Source organism: Pyxicephalus adspersus, chromosome 1 (assembly GCF_032062135.1).
Source record: "Pyxicephalus adspersus chromosome 1, UCB_Pads_2.0, whole genome shotgun sequence".
NCBI classification, from domain to species: domain Eukaryota; kingdom Metazoa; phylum Chordata; class Amphibia; order Anura; family Pyxicephalidae; genus Pyxicephalus; species Pyxicephalus adspersus.
Window position 1 is genome coordinate 120981373 of NC_092858.1, and position 21397 is coordinate 121002769.

The window sequence follows — 21397 nt, forward strand, 5'->3', positions numbered from 1 at the left end:
TGCCTTCTTTTGGTACTTCTATTCCCATTCTCATCAGCATGTGAATTAAGTCATTATATAGAACCTTTCTGTTTTATGACATAGCTTGATTTAGGTCCAGTGACATCATCACTGTGGTTCTCTATGCAACAAAGGGCTAAAAACAAGAAGATGTGGTAATGCCTATATGTATTGTTGAGCCACGTGATTAAAAGAACCAAATACATTAAATGAATAGGGTGGGCAGGGGCAGTAAGGCTGGGGGAGAAAAGGCAAGTTTATGGTGGACATTCAGGAACTGAGTTTTTATCTAATTAGCTATAGCTAATGGGTGTGATTTATTACCTACGTGGTTTAGCAAACCTGGAATGGCCCAAGGTTGAAAACATTTGCTAATTAATAGAACTTTTTTTAGGGAATTCATTCCAAGTTTGCTGGATCACCCAGGTTCTTTCATGATAATCCATCTTCTTCAGTCTTGGAGAATTTTATTAAACCCAGTGAACATTTATGTTCCGCAGGTGAGTATACTGTAAATGCATTAGGTAAAATAATAAAGAGAAATTTATGAAAACACATTTTTAAAAATAAATCAATGAGTGCTGGTAAGCCTCTAAACTGCAGCAGAAATAAAAACTTCCAGAAGGAATCATTGTGTCTTCTTTTTAAGCTTTATGAAAGACACAGTTCTTGAAGACACAGGTTTTCTACATAGTTTTATTACAGCATTATCCATCTTGAATCTGTTATTAACAAACACTTGAGAGATAAATTGCACAGATACTTGGCTATCACACTGAATAAGTCCAATTTAAGAACTATGACATCTTTGATAAGAACATAAATCTTTGTGGGGTATGGCATGTTTTCTAAAGACAAATGCATTATTTATTATACCTGAAGAAGCCAAGAATGCAATTTGCTAACCATGAGAACTAGATTATCCTGGCATTATGTGTGATAAGCAAGCGACCTAGAAAGCAGCATTTTGAGAAAACAGGAAGGGAGTGTAGGATGGGGACATGGGAGTAGAAGAAACAGTGAAAAAGAAGGTAGTAAAATATTTGGAAAGAAATATTTGTCATGCTGCATCAATGATTTTTGAAGATTTACCAAAATAGTTGATTCACTAAGGCTGGGTCTACACGGCCTGTTTCCTCAGCATTTAAAAAGCCCATGTTCGAAATTCAGGTATTTTAACTGCCTAACGTGTTTACCCGTGCCAACCCCGCGGTTGCAAAAAGGTTACAAGAAGCGTTATCAATAAACGTGACTTAAGGAAAGTCCCTGCTGTAGATTAGTCCATTGGAATGCATAAAAATTTCAAACACGGGCTTTTTAAATCCTCAGGTTAAACACCTAAAGGAGTTGAAGGTTTTCACATTAAAAATCCAGGGAACAGAAATCTTTCTAAAGAGTTACAAATGAAAAAGAAGTGTTTTAACTCTCACCTACTCCATCAACAATAAAAGCAAAAATTGGGATTTAGATATACTTTAATCAGACTGAAGCCTTAATTATGAAAAAGGGACTTTGAGTTTAGCATTACTAGGTTCTTTTTTTGAGTTTTGATGGTTCTCTGTCGAGTGCAATATGGTATAGGTAAATATGATCGTCTTGTTGCAAATCAGTGACTCAGATTGTCTTGAAGGGAATCAGCATAACAGCAAGAAAACTAACCTGTTGATATGCTTGTGTGGAAAGGTCATAAAGCAGAAATTGAAACATACATGAAAACTTAACTACAGTTAGTCCCCGGGTTAAGGACATCCAACATAAGGACGACTCCTAGATACGAAAAGGGCTTCCCCGCTTGCTCATGTGCAGGACAGAGGCTTGGAGGGGGGCGGTTTGCATGACTTGAAGAAGAAATCTTTTGCTAAACACACCTGGGACTGAGCTCTTTAATGACCAAGACAAACTCTGGAGTTTCTTCTTGCATATCAAAGCAAGGCTTGCTCCACAAGTAATGAATGTCTAGGCTCCATAACGTTTTTGTATTTTTTTTTTTTTTTTGCTTTGTTTGTGGTTAGCTCACAGGTAGGATTTTATACAGTAACTGACACCATACTGCCTAATAATATATTACGACAAACATCTGTCCTAATGACATTTAATAAAATAGTGTATCTGTTCGGACTTACAAATTCAAATTAAGAACAAATCTACAGTCCCTATCTCATATGTAACCCGTGACTACCTGTATTACAAATTCCCCTTATTTACAATTGTCATTGGAGGATCATTGATAAACTTGCAATAACTCTTGTGTTTTAGAGCATACAGCAGGAAACATTAAATATATGTTTATTTAATATACTCATTAAATATACTCACGTGACGTATGTCATGGAATACATGTTCTGATTTGCTGCTAACAACAAGTCCCAGCACATCCTGCCAACATCATCATTCTGAGATAAATAGCTGAAAACCAGCTATAAAGAGACTGGTATAATAATCCCTGTAGATGTGTAAGTTTATAGTTGAGTAATTCTGACTGCTTGAATAATACTAAACAGATAAATACTTTGGCACAGTCTCCTAATGCTAGAATTGGTTCAGTTAGATCTCAGTTTACTTTGTGGGTGGCTGAACTCTGATGTCCCTGTCTTTTGGCCCCGAAGGCATGAAGCAATGATCAAATGATTCATGCTTTTCTAAAGCTCAATTAAAAATAGGAAGCCTTGGCATTTAAGCCAGTAGCTCAACTGAAAAACTAATGCCACTCCACTGGGCTGCATTCATTATGATCATTATAACAAGGATTCATGATGAACTTCTTGGCCAAGACTACAAGAGCTGTGGTTAAGAGGATTTCCCATTGGCATCCAGCCATTAGGTTGCATTCAGGCCTATTTTATAAGGCAGTAAAAAAAGCAAAGTGTGAATGTGTTTATTTGTGATCCGACTGTCCACAGCAATTTAGTGCAGTTTTTTTAGGAGCTGCGAGTTTACTAAATATTCCCAGCATTTATATATTTGTTGACCCTTCATGAATTTTTCAGGATTACTAAATTACTGTAATGCATTTTACTTATAACTGCCGGTTACCTTTTTGTTCTAACTAATATAAATCAAATCAAGTTATAAAGTTTCCAAGAAATGTAAGTAAAATCCAATTAAGTTAACATATTTGTTGAACGTAATTAACTGTACTGCTTAATTAGAAGGAATCTGTTATGATAGAAATAGAGGAGCTGCTATTGGTAAGTTGCAAGGTCTTGAATCGGAGTTTAGTGGGGCTGTCATTCCAATCCTTATGTCACTGAACTAAAAAGAAAATATTATATTTAAGTTTAGGGATGCCAGCATTGTGCCATTTCAGAATAGCACTATGACTAACAATATTGGTAAGGGTGCATGCTTTCTATGTCCTTATGGATTCCATACCAGGTTCCTTTTATTGAAATTACAAAGATCAGACCCTTAACCCAGGACATGGCAAACTACTAAAACAAGAATGTGCATACCAGCTGTCCTGACCCTTTCTGTAAACATGTACAAGGTTCCTTAATTTGTATATTAGCATAATATAACACTCCTTACACTTATTTACTAAAGTGAAAAAAATGCAAATTACTGTTGCAATAAAGTTCCCACACTGTAGGGAACATGGAGAAGTGTAGAAGTCAAATATGTAATTTAAAGGATACAATTTAGGATTTTGATGTGTACTATGCAACCAAGAAACACATTTTTAGTAAAGTCAGGAAGAGTTAGAACTTCTAACAATGTTTTAATTGCTGTCTATGCCTTCCTGGCTACAGGACTATCATTTCTTGGGCAGCACGGGGACAGAACAAAGAAGAAAATATCCCCAGCCATGTCAGAGAAAAAATTATGGCCTAGTGGAATTTTGAACTCCTCCCCGTTCTATCCAAAATGATAAAAAAACATAACTGAGTTGAGCATTAAGCAATTTACTAAAGTAAAAAGGAAAGGGCAGGTATCAGCCAGTCCTCCTTGACTACATGGTGGGCAAATGTAAAAATCACTGTCAGTAATTAAAAAGGCCATCTCAGCAAAGGAGGAAGGGAAATCAAATACTGGATGCTACTTGAGACTTGGCTGCCGTTAAATTGTATTATGAGGTTGATATCGATGACATATTAATACACAGTCTACAGGAGAGGAAATTGACATCTTGTTGGATGTTGCCAAATGATATTTATAAATTTAAATATTTCTGGTGTAGATGCCCTATTTGCTTGACACTAGGCAAATAGTGTGGGTAGAGCTGTGTAAAGTCTTCATATAGTCCTATCTGTTTTGGGTAAATTGAAAGAAAAGGAAGACTGGGTACAGGTATTAACTGACTTTGAATGGATAATTATGAACACACGCTCTATTCCTGCTTCATAATTTTTTTGTGTTGTCCCTGTTACATGGGCTACACCTAATATGCAGGCATGATTTACTGTTTTAATTATCAGGGAACCCCCCCCCCAACCCCCTAACAATTATAAAGAAGTGATCTACAGCAACATGTGCATGCTTAAAGACAAAAAGTGGCTGCATAGATGTTGCAAGTGATCAGCTTTAGTGAGATGCAGAAAAAGGTAAAAAGATTTTTTTATGAAAAATTAAAAAATAAATTGGGACAGAAAAAAACATCAAAGCAATATCTCAGAAGTTATTTTAATAGTACTCTACCATTAATAGGCAATTACTGGTGTTTGAGTAGTGTCACAATTATTCAATTCTGTCATCCTGGATCACAATTCAAGTTCCAGAGGAATGGAAAAGCTTCAGTGGAAAATGATAACTATGTTGGCAAATATGTCAGAGCGGGTAAATCATACAGCTTTTGTTGAAGGCTAACAATGCAGACTGATATGCAGTGACGCAAAAGTACTACCTTAAAATATTTCTAACGCTTAAACAATCAATCTATTTTCGTACTTACTTTGGCATAAAATAATACAATAATCATAAAACCACTGTCAACTAACATAAACCAAAATCATGCAGCTCAGAAATATTTACACACTCCGTAACTATCTATTTTACATTTAGGTTGGCAGATATTATTTCCTTTAAATCTCTTTCTGTATTCAGTTCCCCAGAGATCAACAACATATTAATAATATGACTGTTGACTCTACCCTTGTAGTGCTGTATCACGCAACCTATGTACGATGAACTTGGCAGCAGCACTGTACTATCAGACTTGATGGACTCCATCTGCCAGCTGTTTTTATTTCCCTTCCGCTTTGATACAAATGATCTGTTTTAAGCCAGCTCTGCTGTAAAACATGTCCCAGGAATACATTTATATTACAAAGTACTGGTGTCATTTTCTGAGACCTCTTCAAATAGCAGTAAAAATAATAGTAATTATATTTTGTGGTTTACTTCAAATGAAATGGAATTTGTCATTGTTTTTGACAATGAAATGAGTGGGTGCAATTTCTTTGATATCATAATGCTATACAAAAAAAGGGAGCTACGATATGGCATGATGTGATATGGCATTTCATGTGGGTTCTTCCCTATCAGTCAGCAAGTGGTGGCATTCTCTGTGTAATCTTTGTTATGTGACTGATGGAATTATCCATGCTGGTTTCTCTTTTAAATCATGGGCAATCTATGTGGCATTTCATAGGGACTAATGTGATATGACTACTGACGTTATCTGATGAAGTATGGCTGAGGCTCAGGATTTCTGTATGCCCCAATAACATCAATGGCCATCCTGTGTGTGACCTTTAAATATATATTTTACAGTACCTCAAAAAAAAACACCTGTCCACAGAAGCAATCAATCAGATTCCAAACTAGCCACCATGGCCAAGACCGAAGAGCTGTCCAGGGATGTCAGGGACGAGATTGTAAACCTACACAAGGCTCGACTGGGCTACAAGATTTATGGCAAACAGCTTGGTGAGAAGGTGCCAACAGTTGGCGCGATAATTCACAAATACAAGAAACACAAAATTACTCAGCCTGGGGCTACATGCAGGATCTCCCCTCGTGGATTTGCAATGATCATGGGAACGGTGACAAAGCAGCACCGAACTACACGGGGGAAACTTGTCAATGATCTCAGGGCAGCTGGGACCATAGTAACCAAGAAAACAATTGGTAACACACTGGCCCGTGAAGACCTAAAATCTTGCAAGGCCCGCACTGTCCCCCTGCTTAAGATAGCACATGTACAGGCCCATCTGCAGTTTGCTAATGAACATCTGAATGATCCAGAGGAGAACTGAGTTAAAGTGTTGTGGTCAGATGAGACCAAAATTTAACTCTTTGGCATCAACTCTACTCCAGGGCCATTCTCCAGACCTTAATCCCATAGAAAATCTGTGGAGGGAGCTGAAGGTTCAAGTTGCCAAACATCAGCCTGGAAACCTTACTGACTTGGGGAGGATCTGAAAAGAGTGGTGGAACAAAATCCTTCCTGAGATGTGTGCAAACCTAGTGGCCAACTACAAGAAATGTCTGACCTCTGTGATTGCAGACAAGGGGTTTGCCACCAAGTACTAAGTCATCTTTTTCGAAGGGATCAAATACTTATTTCACTCATTACAATGCACATCAAGCTCTGACTTTTGGGCACTGGGTTTTTGAGGGTTCTTTTGTTGTTTTTCTGTCTCTCACAGCTACAATAAACCTACCATTATGGTGATTTCTTTGTCAGAGGGCAAACATACAAAATCAGCAGGGGATCAAATACTTCTTTTCCTCACTGTAACTAAGTAACAAAGCCAAATGGGGTAACTATATGATCTATAAGTAGTTGGGAGAGAGAGTTTCTTTCATATTTTTCAGACTATAATTAGTTTAGTTGGGGAAACATGGCCATATTTTATTGACTGTGCCCTTACCATTGCCAATACGGCATTCAAAATGGAGAAAAAGCATATACCTAAAGAACAGAGTCTTCTAGTAAATGACATCAGGACATTGTAATTCTTTTCTTTGGCTTTCTAACAATTCAACAAAAATTTTACAAGCTATCAAATTCTGCTGTTGGAGCTCAAACAAACACATCACATTAACTTGAATATCCTCCTAATAAGGATATCATCTATAGAAGTTTAAAAATTTCTGTACTGAACAGGAAAAGGCAGATTATTGCATAAATAATGTCTGTGTAACTGATGATAAGTGCAAAAAGGTTGCTGCATTCGAGAGCAGCTGTAAATCAAAGTAAACATTAAACTGTTTTAAGAACCTTCCCATTTTTTGTTATAAAGCATAAACAACTTATCTTCAGTAAAGAACTGAGGGAGCAAAAAAAAATCCTATATGAAGTACAATAAAAATGTTGTTGAAATGAATTTCTGCAGTTCCATATACCACCATTATATGGAGTAATGGTTTAGGGTATACTAGGAAATTTAGAATTGGGCAATAAAATAAATATATATTTTATGTATGGGGATATTGTTCATGACATATGTTTCTGTATCCCCAAAGTGCATATGATGCTGTTCCTCCAACAACCTATCCTATGGTTAGAATTTTTGCTTTTGTACAACTGCTTATAGTAAATTATGAAAAATGAGGATCAGTGTTAACAAAATTAAAAGCAAAGTGAGCACTTTAGTGGTGTTCATTGGTATTTTAGTTTTTTACAGTCTGAGTACTGAGCAAAACGTGTGAGCCAACAAAATGGGCTACATGCAAAATTAATAAAATTAATACAAATAAAAGTAAAGAGAGAAAATATTTTTTGTAAATAAACTATACCTACCGTGGCCCTAATGGCTGTTTCTCCATGGGTTCTGACTTGCGTGATCTGTATGTGCCAGAACTGTACCAGTATTGTCCTGTTTTATTTAAGGGAGGTGTAGGAGGCAATTTTAGTTGTAGGCAACTGAGGTGTAAAAGAAAAGTTTAGTTATTTGTAAGAGAAGATATAAGAACTATTTTAACTGTAAAGGTCCATTTTGGAAGAACATGTTGAGGAAACTACTAAAAGATAACAACCATACTTTTATTCTCTACTCCTGTGTTAGGATTGTGTACCATACAGCAGAGAGAAGGATGCACAAGAGAGAGAGTCACATCTCTACATGTGTGCATGGCAGATTGCGCTGAAAGATCTTTATGTTTAAAGTATGTTTGTTTTAGTAGAAATGGTTTAGATTGTTTTTCCCTATAATGGGGTTTTGATATGAGGCTGTTTTGGCTGTTTGGCTTTTAAAATCTCATCTTAAGTGGCAAAACTGTGTAATCCGTTTTGTTATTACATGGTAATTAAACTGTTAGCTAATTATTGTTTTGTAGTTTTAAAGTATTTATTTAACTCTGTAATTTAACTCTACAAAAGCTATAGATCATGTAATTGCCCAAATAAACTTGTGTTCAGAAGACAGGTTTACAAAGCACCCCTCATTTTTTGCATTTGGCCTTTAAAGCACTAAAACCTTTAACATGTCAATTGAACATTATTATACTATTTAGGCTCTAAAAAAATTTGACCTTTTTAAACAGTTCCATGTGCACTTTTGGAACACAAAATTTGGGCAAAAGACACAGACATTGTAAGGAAAACACATCCTGGAACACGGCGTGGGAGGAAAGATTTTCAGACAAAATCAAAAGTTGACGTATGGCACAATTAAATAGGAAACCAAAGCATATGAAAAATGTGTATGTATACACAAACTGGAAGTGTTGTTTGCCTGATGAATTCCTCGCAGTGACTCATTATCTAATGACAGTTTCCTATCCACATTCCAAAACAACATTTTCTACATATCATTTGGTACAAGTCACAAAAAGATTCTTTAAGCTTCAAAATTGACTGTTTTGACTTTAAAAGGACACTAAAAAATAAAAACACAACAACACTAATTGTATTGATAATAATTAGTGTAAATTGCCGTTCCTGAAAGCTAAGGCCATCTGTCTTTTGTAGAACCATTCAAGGCAAAGCTAAAGATTTGTTTACTACCCCCTGACACTTATCCCAGATTAAGGAAAATACCCATTACCTTCAGGTGTGGAGGTGCACATTTCTTACATACCTAATCCTGCACTAACATTTAGGGTGCATGTTCAGGATACTAAGGATACTAATTTGTAAACACCCAAAAGTGCCTTCTATGCCTTCTCATAGCAATACATTAGATCACTATAAATCAACTTTAGTGAACTTTTGGCACAAATAAAATAAATTAATGTTTAGAGCTATGGATAAGGCAGGCTTACAAAAATAAATAGCTATGTACAGCCAATTTTCTAATACAGATCCTTCTGCTATACAGCACAGCTAGATTCTTGACCCCTGCCACAACAGAAACACAGCTTGGTCAATAACACTGGACAACACAAACCCATATCTACTGATGGTCATTGAACTTGGACAATATAGGGAAGGTAGAACACTAATGATTTCATTACCTTTATCTTGTTCTCTTCTCACATGTGCATTGCAGTAGAATATCATTGGTCTAGAGTTCTGCCCTTCCTTCTCCCCAATCTCGATTTTCAGAATGACAAGAAGTAAAATTGCTTACTCATATTGGGCCTGTTTTTTTTAAACTCTCCAGGGCTGGGGAGGATATACTTTCATCAGTGAAGCTGGGTGATCCAGCAAACCTGGAATGGATCTCCTAAAAGTAATTTGCTATTTGTTAGCAAATGTTTACAATCCTGAACCAGATCTATTCCAGGTTTTCTGGATCACCCAGCTTCACTGATGAAAGTGTATCCTCTCCAGTCTTAGAGAGCTTTAATAAATCAGGCCCATTGTATTTAAAATACATAGTTTTTCCTAATCCACCTAAAGTTTAGCTTTATTCTGTATTTGTATATATTTGTAAAACTTATTATAAATCATTTTTAAATGCAGCTAATTTAGCAGACTGATTACCTCATTGATATGCAGATGTTTTTTCATTATCCAATTAGCAGGTGGTGGTGGTCAATGGCCAAGACTGCTGTTAAATGTTTGAAGAAACGTGATATCATTCACTCCTTACCTTTCTGTTTGGCAGAATGGCTGAAAAGAATGGCAGGTAAGAAAGAGCATTTAAATGGGTAATTAGATGTTTGCTAGGTGTTCAGGTTAAATAATCATTGGTCATTTTATCTTAAGCCTGTTATTGATGGTGAGATATATCACTGATATAAATTAGGATTTCTTCCCACTCACAAGTGCATCATTATGCTGTCAGAACCTATTGGCATCTTTCCTCCGAATTTGTTGATAGGTGCTATAGAAATTATATTTAATGAAATCTCTTTTCTCCACATGAAAAGAAAGTTTGTGTAAGTCCCCCAGAATCAATGAACTTATCTGGATCTACATTGTCAAAATAAGGACAAACTATTTACTTATCTAAAATTTCTAAATCAATATTGTATACATCAGAGTTTCTTTTCAATAAGCATGCATACAAATAAATTTAGGTTTTAAGGTTCAGCAATAATTGAGTGGATATATGAGCCCCCTGCTTAGTATATCAAGAAAAATCACTTGGTTGTATTGTGATTCCATAAAGTGTATTTCTTTTTCTAAATGTAACAGTTTTGATGTTAAACTCTCTTTAGATTTATCATCTGTAATTTCTAGACATAAAATCACATAGGTTTGACAACATTTTAACATATGATTAATGTCCCCTTGTGAACTAACAAAAAAATAATAATAAATTGCACATGTTCTTCTCATCAGAAATATAAATTTAAAACCGCTAACAATTCCTATTTTCTTGGTATTTAAACTCCTGATGATAATAAATTATAAGGATTAGTAGGGGTTGGTTCTCATAACATTTTTAGAGCATTTGGCACTCATATTGTTGTGTTTTTAAATCATTTCGGTGTACTGGTGTTCTGTTTCAAAGTATAACATTAAAATCTAAAATTATTATAACATTAAGACATAATGTTTAGGATATGTCTGAAGTACACACATCATAAATACATTTATTTAAGTGCCACTACTGGCCTTTCTTAGAAAATTATAGTTGCCTGGTTATGTCTGGCTTAAAATTTTTTACTAAAAGACCCCCAAAATCATGCAGCAAATAAGGTCTGTCTCTATTGTTTTAGGTCAATGACTATTGATCCCTGAGCATTAGCATGACCCACAGATGAAATCATACCTTTCAATGCAATATAGGAAGACCATGACTGCTAAGAGGGGCCATAGGGGCGGTACATGTGGCTTACTGAAAATGTCACAGCACCCATTGTGTTAGTATTTCTCCTAAAAGCCTCCAGTCATGATGCATGCAGGGGCTAATATTTGAAAGGAGGTATGTAAATTTGAAACTGCCTTTAAGGGTGAATATTGAATTGTGGCTATATGATATTCAAATATTCAAATATACTGACCTCTATAGCTGAAGGCACTGTGCATAATCCATCCTCATGGTTCACTGAAGTCTTCCCCTAAGTCATTTCAGCTTTCTTTGGTCTCATGCCTATCTGACATGGCAGTTTATTATTCTTTGTAGGAAGCATGGCTGAGAAATTGACTTAGGTGATTTTAGTGAGTCTTTTGCTAACTTTAAGGATGAATTGTTTGCTAGTGATGCAGCTAGAGAGGTCATTTTCTTACTGCTTGTTAAAAATATGCACGGTGCAAGGTGAAAATGTAGCTGTGTATATTGTGAAATGACAGGCAGATCATATCCTCCTATGAGTCAACCTGTACAAACTAGTCCTATATTTGAAGTGTGACCTAGGTCATTGACCATATGCAGTAGACCTATTCGTATTGGTTGCCTTTGTTGGTATATTTACCTATCTGCCTCCGAAGCACAGTGATCTTGGGTGTTCAATTTCTTGTTTGAGGCTAAAATTGTAGCCCAAATCTAAATTGTATCAAATATGTTGAACATACCTTTTTTTATAACCTATTGTAAGTGATTATACTCCCTGAAGAAGCAGGTTAATCTTGTGAAACACATCGTGTTTATATGGAAATCATGGTCTTTGATTAAGGCTGTCAAGTCTTGTTGTGGTAAATTTATAAAGTTTTTAGACCCCATATGGGGTTAGAATTTTAATAAAGAATTAAGTGTTTGATGTTTTATATTTTGTTGTTTTCCACATAACTTCTTACTGTAGGTGGTGGGAGTGGAGGTGTACATCTCAACCACACATGTTTTGTGTATTTTGTACTAGTGATTTGAGCATTTGAACCCTGTTCTGCTGAATTGTTTGAAATAGAAAAGTACCTAAACTACCTCAACATCACTTATACTTAACTTACACACTTAACACATTCTGCCCAGCTCTATAAATAAAACTTGTAAGGATCACATCAGTTACTCCCTTATCCCTAACTAATAATGGCCTGCTGGTAGCCAATTTTAGCCTGCTGTATTCTCTTTTCTGGTAATCTCATTTCTGATAGTAAAGCCCTTATTTGTGTCCTTATTCTCTAATACATTTAGGCCTATCTTTTCTATTTACAAGTTTGCTTCTTGCCAATTTTACATCTCTATTTTATTTGCAGTCCCTTAATTCTGGTAATAAAACACCTGGCTATACTCTTTTTCTGTAATACATTTCTATCAACCCCCCCTAATATGAATTTTCTACTGTTGGCCAGTTTTACTTTATCATCTAGAGTCTCTTGTGGGCCCATTACTGTTTTAGGAAAAAACATGTGCTCCTAAAATAAACTCTAAAATAATATAAATCAGATTGGGGCGCTGATGCTCTATGTAAACCAAGCTAACTATAAAAAAAGCCCACAGCCAAACATGTTCTACCAGTGTTCTATGTCATAAGGTTTTTAAAAATCCTTTTGTTCCTTGACAGCAAATACAAATGTAGGGCAGCCCCCAATCAAGCTTTGTATAGGATTTGTGCATTTTTAGTGTTTCCCAAAAAAAGTGGGCAGGATTTACTAACAGGATTCAGCCCACAGACTTCAATGGGATTGTCTACTAAGTTTAAGTTAGTTGAAATTCAAACAGGATTCAACAAACCCAAACCATATTAAACCTGGGCAGTTTTGCTCATCCCCACTTCAGACTTTCTTGCATACCCTACTTTTATTTTTAAATTGATTTTAAAATAAACTCTTATAATTAGCTATTGGTTACCTAACTCCCACTGTTTTCTACTTAATTAATATGCTGGATAGAAGCAAAATATGAAGAAAGGGGAGAAACAGACCCTTTTCCCTTTAAGGTAAAAAATCATGACCATTTAAAGCAATTTTAAGTGTATAGGTATGTTTAAAGGAATATTAATCAAGAGGAATTAATATCCAGATAGAAAAACATTTCCATTAAGCAATGTTTGCATATCTGCTCAACAAACGCTAAATATAATTCAAAAAAACAACACGTTCTGTCAAAAAATACCTCTGCAATCAGGCACATGTGGAAGTATTTAAATACCAGCTCCTGTGTAAATGGCTAGCCCTTCCCTGCAGGAAACTCCAATTAGAGAATATGTAAATCTGTGAACTTATCCTATTCACCTTCTTTGGGTCTTCTTAATATACCTAAAGAAGTGTGTTGTTATATCTTGTAAATAAGTGTGAAATTATGGTATCATAATTGTGGTAACTCTTTACCCAGGCTAAAAATCAAGTGTGCATTCTGCAGTCTTATGTCAAGTATTATCAGTCATGAAGAATTGTCCTCTGTGAACTACAGAACAATACCTCATCTACCACATTATGGATTTGATGGGAGGTAAGAGATTTTTTTATTCTTATCACAATTTTGTAGGTTTTATCATCAAAAGACAGGAAGTATGTTACCAGCAATATTACTAGGAAAAAGGAACAGAAATGTAGCAGGACATATAAGCTACAATATATTACAATTTTGTCCTTGGCTGTGGAATAAAATTAAGCTCTAATCATAACTAGATTGCTCTGCTCCAATGATTCAAAGTGAACTGTTTTCCTTTCTTCATTTTTTTCTCTAAATAGGGTACAAACATAACCCTCCTCTTATAATTTAACATACACTCGTGTTTTTATTTTTTCACTAAGGACCTATGCACGATTTTGTGTTGTGATGCACAATAACTGGCAGTACTCCTTAGCATGGTATTGCATTTGGGTGCCTCAGTGTACCTTCCCAGTGTATCAGAAAATGAACTATGCATGATTTGTTGTGGTGCGTTGGGCAACCCTAGTCTGATTAGGCCATTGGGCTGGACAAAAGGTATGAACACATAATACTATTTTTGGGTAACTACCATTTTTTTATATCGTAAACTCCTGAACCATAACTAAAATATATAATTTAAGCCTAATTTATTACATATAAATACAAATTTGTTAAACATATAAATCTAACATTAGTCAACAATTATCTCTGAAAATAACACCATCATACTTTATCTCCCCCTGCGCCAGTCACACAATACTCGTTCACCATGTATGTTTCTTCTGTCCTATGTCCCCTTTTTGTCCCAGTTTTGCAAATCACGAAGCAGCGAGACCTCTAGTGTTGGTTTTGAGAACCAATATTAGACTGAAAGAATGCAGCAATTAAACACACCAAAATTGCCTTTATAGTCTTATATTACTATGTTGGGTAGTCTGCATATACAGTTATGAAAGATGCAGGTCCCAGACCTAAAGCATTTGACAGAAGAATGGGTCATGTACCCAATGTTTCGAGACTCGTAGGGCTACTGCTCTCCATCTTTAGTCTCTAAACATGATCATTTACATTCAAAATTCCTACAATTGACTAATCCCAATACAGTCTGATTGCTGCCAGTGATGTTGATATCAAACACACTTATTCATGTATATATCTATGTTAGGTTGACTGAGCGTCACCATTTATAGGAAGTATGAACTATTCCTGGTATGCACACCTTCACAAATATTCTATAATAATAATATATGGATAACATTCCCAAACCTATATCCAAATAAACTGGCAGGACAATTATGAAGTTTTTCCACTTTCTATATCAGTACAAAGTAAATTGTCCTTTACAAAAAGCGTTTCTTTCCGGTAAATGTCCCTAACTCTGTCTTTATGGCAAAATCCCAAACAGTATAAAGTATAGCTATGTCATATCCTATATCATAGCATGTAGATGAGTGGTAAAAATGCAGAACAAAGTCACACAAGAATAGTAATCTAGTCAGCCTAATATAATGAAGTACAAGTAGTACCCGGGTTACATACGAGATAGGGACTGTAGGTTTGTTCTTAAGTTGAATTTATATGTAAGTCGGAACAGGTACATTTTTTAAATAAATGCAATTAGGACAGATGTTTGTCTCAACATATTATTAGGCAGTGTGGTGTCAGTTACTGTATAAAAACCTTACTGTGAGTTTATCACAAACAAAGCAAAAAAAAAAAAAAAAAAACTTTATGGAGCGTAGACATTTATTACCTTCTGGACCAAGCTGTACTTTGATATGCAAAAAGAACAACTGCTGAGGTTTATTCTACGTTTTTTTCGCTTTGCCTAGTTACTACTTTTCCTACCTCATCAACATGTTGATATAATTATTATATAAACCTCTCTGCATTTATTAAATACCCTATTTTAGACCCTGTGACACTGCTTTTCTGTGCAATGCAAGGAGCCTTCTTGTGATGCTAAGCCTTCGATGATTGGGGTTGGAGGTGGGCCAAGGACATGAGAAACAAAGGGCTGAATGATAGTGCATGTCCTCCAGCCAGATAATGAGCCAGGTAATATCTGACCTGCTTCCACGTGGGAAGCTCATAGTTTACAGTGAAATCATGGTTAGCAACTTTAGTACTGCGGAGGAACCAGTACAATTGTGGGAAATATGTGGCTGGCGTTCAGATTTACATATTTGTGAACAATTTGAATACAATTGTGTGTTAATCCTTTTCATATTTTTTCCTTGTATCAATTAATATGTATAGGGATTGATATTTCATCTAAACCTGTCAACAAAATATGCCTATATATGTAGCTAATTATTACCTTCAGAAGCATGCTGGATTTAATTAATGTTTGGTGGATAGCTGTTTTATCTATAGCGGTGAGAGATGAGACATCAACCTGTCCTACATTGTTCTTGGGAACAGCTGATATGCACCTGCCAAATGTGGCCCTACCTAAAGAGTTTTGTTCTCTCCTATACATTATATTGTGTAGATTATGTAACAACTCAAATTTGGCATTTGGAATTAGGTCATTCGTTATTTCATGTATATAACCTATACATGGTCTGATCCACAATCTTCCAGGGAGATCAGGTATACCACTTGATGCCCCTTGTGCCATGCATGGCTATCTCTAGCATAACTATCAGTTGATGATGTGTCTCTGTACAGTGTAGATGAACCAAATACCACTGATTACAGGCCGGTTACTTTAGGTATCCTTAGAAACAATATTAATCTCTTATTTCCAGAATACGAATTCCACATTTTTGATATTTATGTTACTTTTACTTTTTTTGAAGTGTAGAAAATGCAAGCAACTGAACCAAAGAATTCTGTTATTCTCGGTTTTGCCAGTGGATGAGATCTGAGCCATTATAGCTAAAGGTGCTGGAACCAAAAGAGAAAAGCAAACTTGGGCACAATGCAATGACTGAAAAGAAAAAGATCCTCAGTGAGCAGTTTCACAAGCATTTACTAAGTCAAAATGTGTGAATCTAGTAAAGATTAGCAAAGCTTACTTTCCCTTTACAGCAGAATTATGCTATCTTGCTTTTGCAATTCTACTCATTTCTGAGCACATTTGCAGAAAGTGATCAAGATTCTGCTAAATGGTAAAAGTGATTGCAGTCATTTTCTTATCTACATGGAACACTAAATTGGCCCAGCTGTCTTATTGTATTCCCATACTTGTTTTCCTAGCAGGTAAGAACATTTAAATGTTATCTAACAGCCATTAAATTTTGGCTAAAACACCATGGTGTATCTAATAAAAATCTACATTTAGAAATTCAAGTTGTGCTGAATGTCAAATTCTGATTTATTGGAGTAGGCAACACAACATTATAGTTCTGCTGGCTTCTTTAGCGATACAATTTTGTAGATTTCAACAAATCTTGGAACATGTTGAAAGCTTCATTCTAGTGTTGTGTCAGACAAAATCACAGCCATTCCAACTTTGACCAGATTTGCTTTTATAGGGCACACACAACCCTATCATTTTAAAAACTTTTGATTGTTGGGACAACAATTTTTTAGCCATACTGTCACCAGTCAAATTCACAGTGAGAATATGGTGGATGATGTCACCAGACAAGTATGATTTTTATCTTCTTGCCTGTACATTTGTTCTTGTTAGACGGAATATAATGATATCTGTACATCAGCAATTGTTTGGGCAATAGCCACATATTTGGACGCTCTTCATGCTGAATTAAAGATCTGCCAAATACACAGCTCATATTAAAAGCATGTAGACAAACATATTTAAAATGTAAATATGAATGAAAATAATCAGTCTATGTCAATAAATCAGTTGTAAGAGCCTGAGTAATATCTTGTAGTATAGTAATCCATAGGGACCGATCGGATTTCAGTTTGTAAAAATAAAAGGTCATCTCTCATTTAGGTGAATTGTAATATCATATAACCCATATATATTGTAAAATCGGCAAGTTAACCATATGAGTTTGATAACCTTATCTGTTCATTGAGAAGTTATTAAATGTTTTCTAATTTCTTTCTGTATCTTAGTAACCTCCATTCTTTCCTATTGAGATTTTTCATTAAAAAAATAATAGTATTTAAAAGAAACACACAATCTTCAAAAAACAAAAAGTTCTATGTTCCTTTCAACAATTACCTAACCAAACCATGTGCTATGTGAAATGTTTCCGGAACACCTTACTGGTATACCAAAGACTGTTAGCAAATGCCAAAGACATGCAAACTTTTGAAAAGGAAAATATGCTATCCATATACCATTTATTTACCAAGATGGGGGGAACATATTTATCTGATGTTCATTATTATGTGTTATTTTTAGCTGCGCATACACAATAGCAGCTAAACATTTATACTGTGGATTGTGCAGCACAAGGCAGACCAGGATTTATATAAGCTCTTGGCTAAGAATCTCGAGCAGTATTTTGGTATTATATTTTACGACCTCTAATATTAAATATGTGGCTTGTTCATCTAGAGTCTATTAAATAAAAACTATACGTTAGTGTTTCAAGCGCTTTTGCATAACAAAAAACCTGACATAGAAAATAGAAATGGCCCCTTTTTGCATCTAAAAACATTATCTTAAACACATTTAAAGTACCACCCTACCCATCCAAAGGTATGTATATTTAATAAAAATGGTTATAATGGAAAAATTTTTTTTTGCTAATGATTTCAGGAGGATCATGAGGCAAAGCAAATGAGTGATGCAATTGTTGCAGAATAGATGACAGTCATTTTAATTGATTAATTATGTGCCTTGCTGGAAAGAGTTAACTTGTAAGAAGTGAATTACCAGACTAAAGCAGCAGTGTGTGATTCAAGTAAAATACACAATTTTATAAAAAACAGGAACCGAATCTATGTGTAAAGTGAATAAGGATTTGTTAGGGGTGTGAAAGGTTGACTTCTATTAATAAATCACTTTAGTATTTGGCAACTCGTTAGTGCTAGGTGAACATTCTTATGTTGTCTTATTCTGGTGGATTATAGATCATGGACAGACAATGAATTACCATGCTGCGGAAGATGCTGCTGCTATACAGAGTACTAATCTTGTTTTCATGAAAAAATAACCAATCAACCAATGCAATGAACATTATAGTATTAGCCAAAAAACAATGCAAAATATATTTATATATTGCAGACAATGCTGACTATAGTTAATTTTTTCCTGACCTGTTGTCTCCTTTTTGTCTTGATTTACAGATGTCTACATCTGACTAGCTGTGACTCAAGTCATCTGAATGTTTCAAGCTACATGTTTGCTTATATTGTTACTGCTGACTTTTTAAAATATTTTCTGATTTTCAGCAAGAAAAGAGTCACCAGCTTGACAACTGTTTTGTCAATAAGCATGACCGAAACAGAAATAAGACAATAATTCTAACACAGACATTTGTTCCGAAAACATGAAAATTATATATATATATATATACACACACAATATATATAAACAACCATTGTACAGTTACTATATAAAGGGTAGATATATATATATGGTTTTTTACAGCCAGCAAACTTATATTCATTCATTTCAAACACCCAATTACATTAGTAGATAGATTCTTCTCCACTGAATTGGATGTTTTATCATTGCTTTACTGAGCCATCATAAAATATGTTAGTAATTCACTTACAAGTACAAAAGAAAAAATTAAAAAAATAAAATAGTAAAGAATATTTGGACAATATGGAAGATATATATTAGATACAATTATATATCTGCATACCAATGCACATTTAAGGTTGGTGTATTTTGTAAAGAATCCTTTCTATAAATTCTTGAATGTAACTTAAAGCACTTTTAAAAATACTATTTGGACAAATTCTAACGTACTTATTTTGCAAGTTCATGTGTTACGCCATGACTGTGCCAGAAATGGCCATGCGAATCAGCTATGTTCAGAATGTAGCATGAATATTTTAATGTCTGGACTTAAGGAATTTGCTAAGCCCTGAAGGGTCAACCTTATTGTCTAGCTTTTATCTTGCCCGCACATCAGTGGGTTCAATATACAAATTGCAGTGTATCAGTTTAACTCCTTTACAGCATGTCTTGAATACCTTATTACAAGTCACACGTTGTTAAAGAATGCCAGTAGATCAGCTTTAAAACAAACAGCTGCCTTACCAAATATCTACACCACATCATTGTTACAGCCAAAATATACTTGCAAAGCCTTCACACCACACTAGATCTCCCTGGCCTGATTGCTGTGATCTCAGCACAGTTATTTGCTAGAGGAGATGATAGAAAGCAGCATCCAACTCTCTGTAGTAATTGTGCTTGGTTTAGAACCCCTGTGAAAATAAAACAATGTGAAACTTTCTAAAACTACAAAGACTAGCTTGTCAGTGTGCTGGATTGTGGGGTAGAAGAGATTGATTGCAGGTACAAGATTTAAACTGTGGCAAATCTAAGGGGAAAGTTTATTCAGGGAAACTGCAAAAAAAAAAAAAACTGTAATCTTTTAAATCTAATCCCCTCAAGGTATTTTGAAATAACAATGAAGGAGGAAGAAATCTCTTTTTCTTGCATGCCTTTTAACTGTTTAAATACATTTTGTAAATGACAGATGCAGAGAAGCAATAGACTGATGACTTACCACCAGGAAGAGTTCACTCTTGGGGTCAGGATGAGCAGAATGAGTAGATATGCAATATACATCCTATAGTTTGTTGGGGCATTGTCTGATGAAGTCACAGTCCTATGACAATGCTTTAATCTGGAAGTTGAGGAAGATTTAGTGTGATTCCTAAGGGGTTGTCCTGGGTGAGTTAAACCCATCATATTTGCAATGTCTCCTCAAAGTGCTTTGCAGAAAGGTGTCCAGGGCACCTGGTAATCCAGAGTATGATGCAGGTAAGTGCTTTACTCCATGAAGTTATCTAAAAAAAAGTATCAATTCATCCAAATATCCTAATGCTTTTACATATTTTTGATTAAAGCAAATACACTTTTCCTTTGCAAAGTGTAGCAAAAATATATGCATTAATCCTAATACAATATTTATTCAGGTAGATAAGAAAATGGTACTGCAAAATGTCAAAGAGAGTCTAAATGTAGCTGTGATAAATCAAAGCAAAGCTCTTTATGATGCATTCTTTAAAGTGAAGAAAACTTAGCTCTTGTATGTCTCTAATCACACAGAAGGGAAGCCCAGAGGTTCAGGAGGATGATGCTGATGAAATCTGCCTTGTGATGAAGAGAGGAGGCAAGGATGATCTGACTTGCTGCTCTGAGCCTGTCTCTGTGTCTTGCTGGACAGGGAAAAGTTTGATGAATTCCTTGGGAGGTAGCAGATCCCAGGCTTTGCTGAAACTCCCCCCCTGAGAAAGTGCCTCTGCAATGGGTGAAGATAGGCTGAGCTACCTTTGCAATGGGTTGTAGCAGCATACTACCACCTGCTGCTGTGATACAGACACACAGATAGTAAGAGGAAGACACATGCATTCAGTTATAGTCACTGCTCACATTTTAGGCTGCCACTGTCTACATGGTCTTAGTGCCTTCAGATTAAGGCAAGAACATAGCTGAAAGAAAAAACAAATCTTCCCTTTACTAACAGCTGGATTGCTGAAAGCAGCTACTAAACTTTTATATGCTCAGAGCTTTATTTTTCCTGGCAATTTGTGAGCCCTAATTCCTTTTAAATCTATAGTCATAACAGTAATTAAAATAGAAACTGTGCATTAACAGGAAGGAATTGATATGTGATACAAATAAATTCCAATGTAAAGGTGACTTCTGATATTAGTGGCTGCTTTGCTGTACTTGGACTGTTCATCATATTGTTAAAGTGGAAAAAAAACTAATTTTTATAAAATTGTGAGCAGGCACAGGGAACATGCTATGT

General features: G+C 35.3%; 1 protein-coding gene across 1 annotated transcript in view; it reads right to left on the reverse strand.

Annotated features, from left to right (window-relative positions):
* WNT2B (Wnt family member 2B) overlaps positions 1-20988 on the reverse strand; it is a 41874-nt gene extending 20886 nt beyond the window's left edge. The window contains exon 1 of the mRNA XM_072425708.1: positions 20147-20988. Coding sequence (XP_072281809.1) covers positions 20147-20331 — 185 coding nt within the window. The 5' untranslated portion in view covers positions 20332-20988. The remainder of the gene's footprint in view (positions 1-20146) is intronic.
* Positions 20989-21397: the final 409 nt, after the last annotated feature.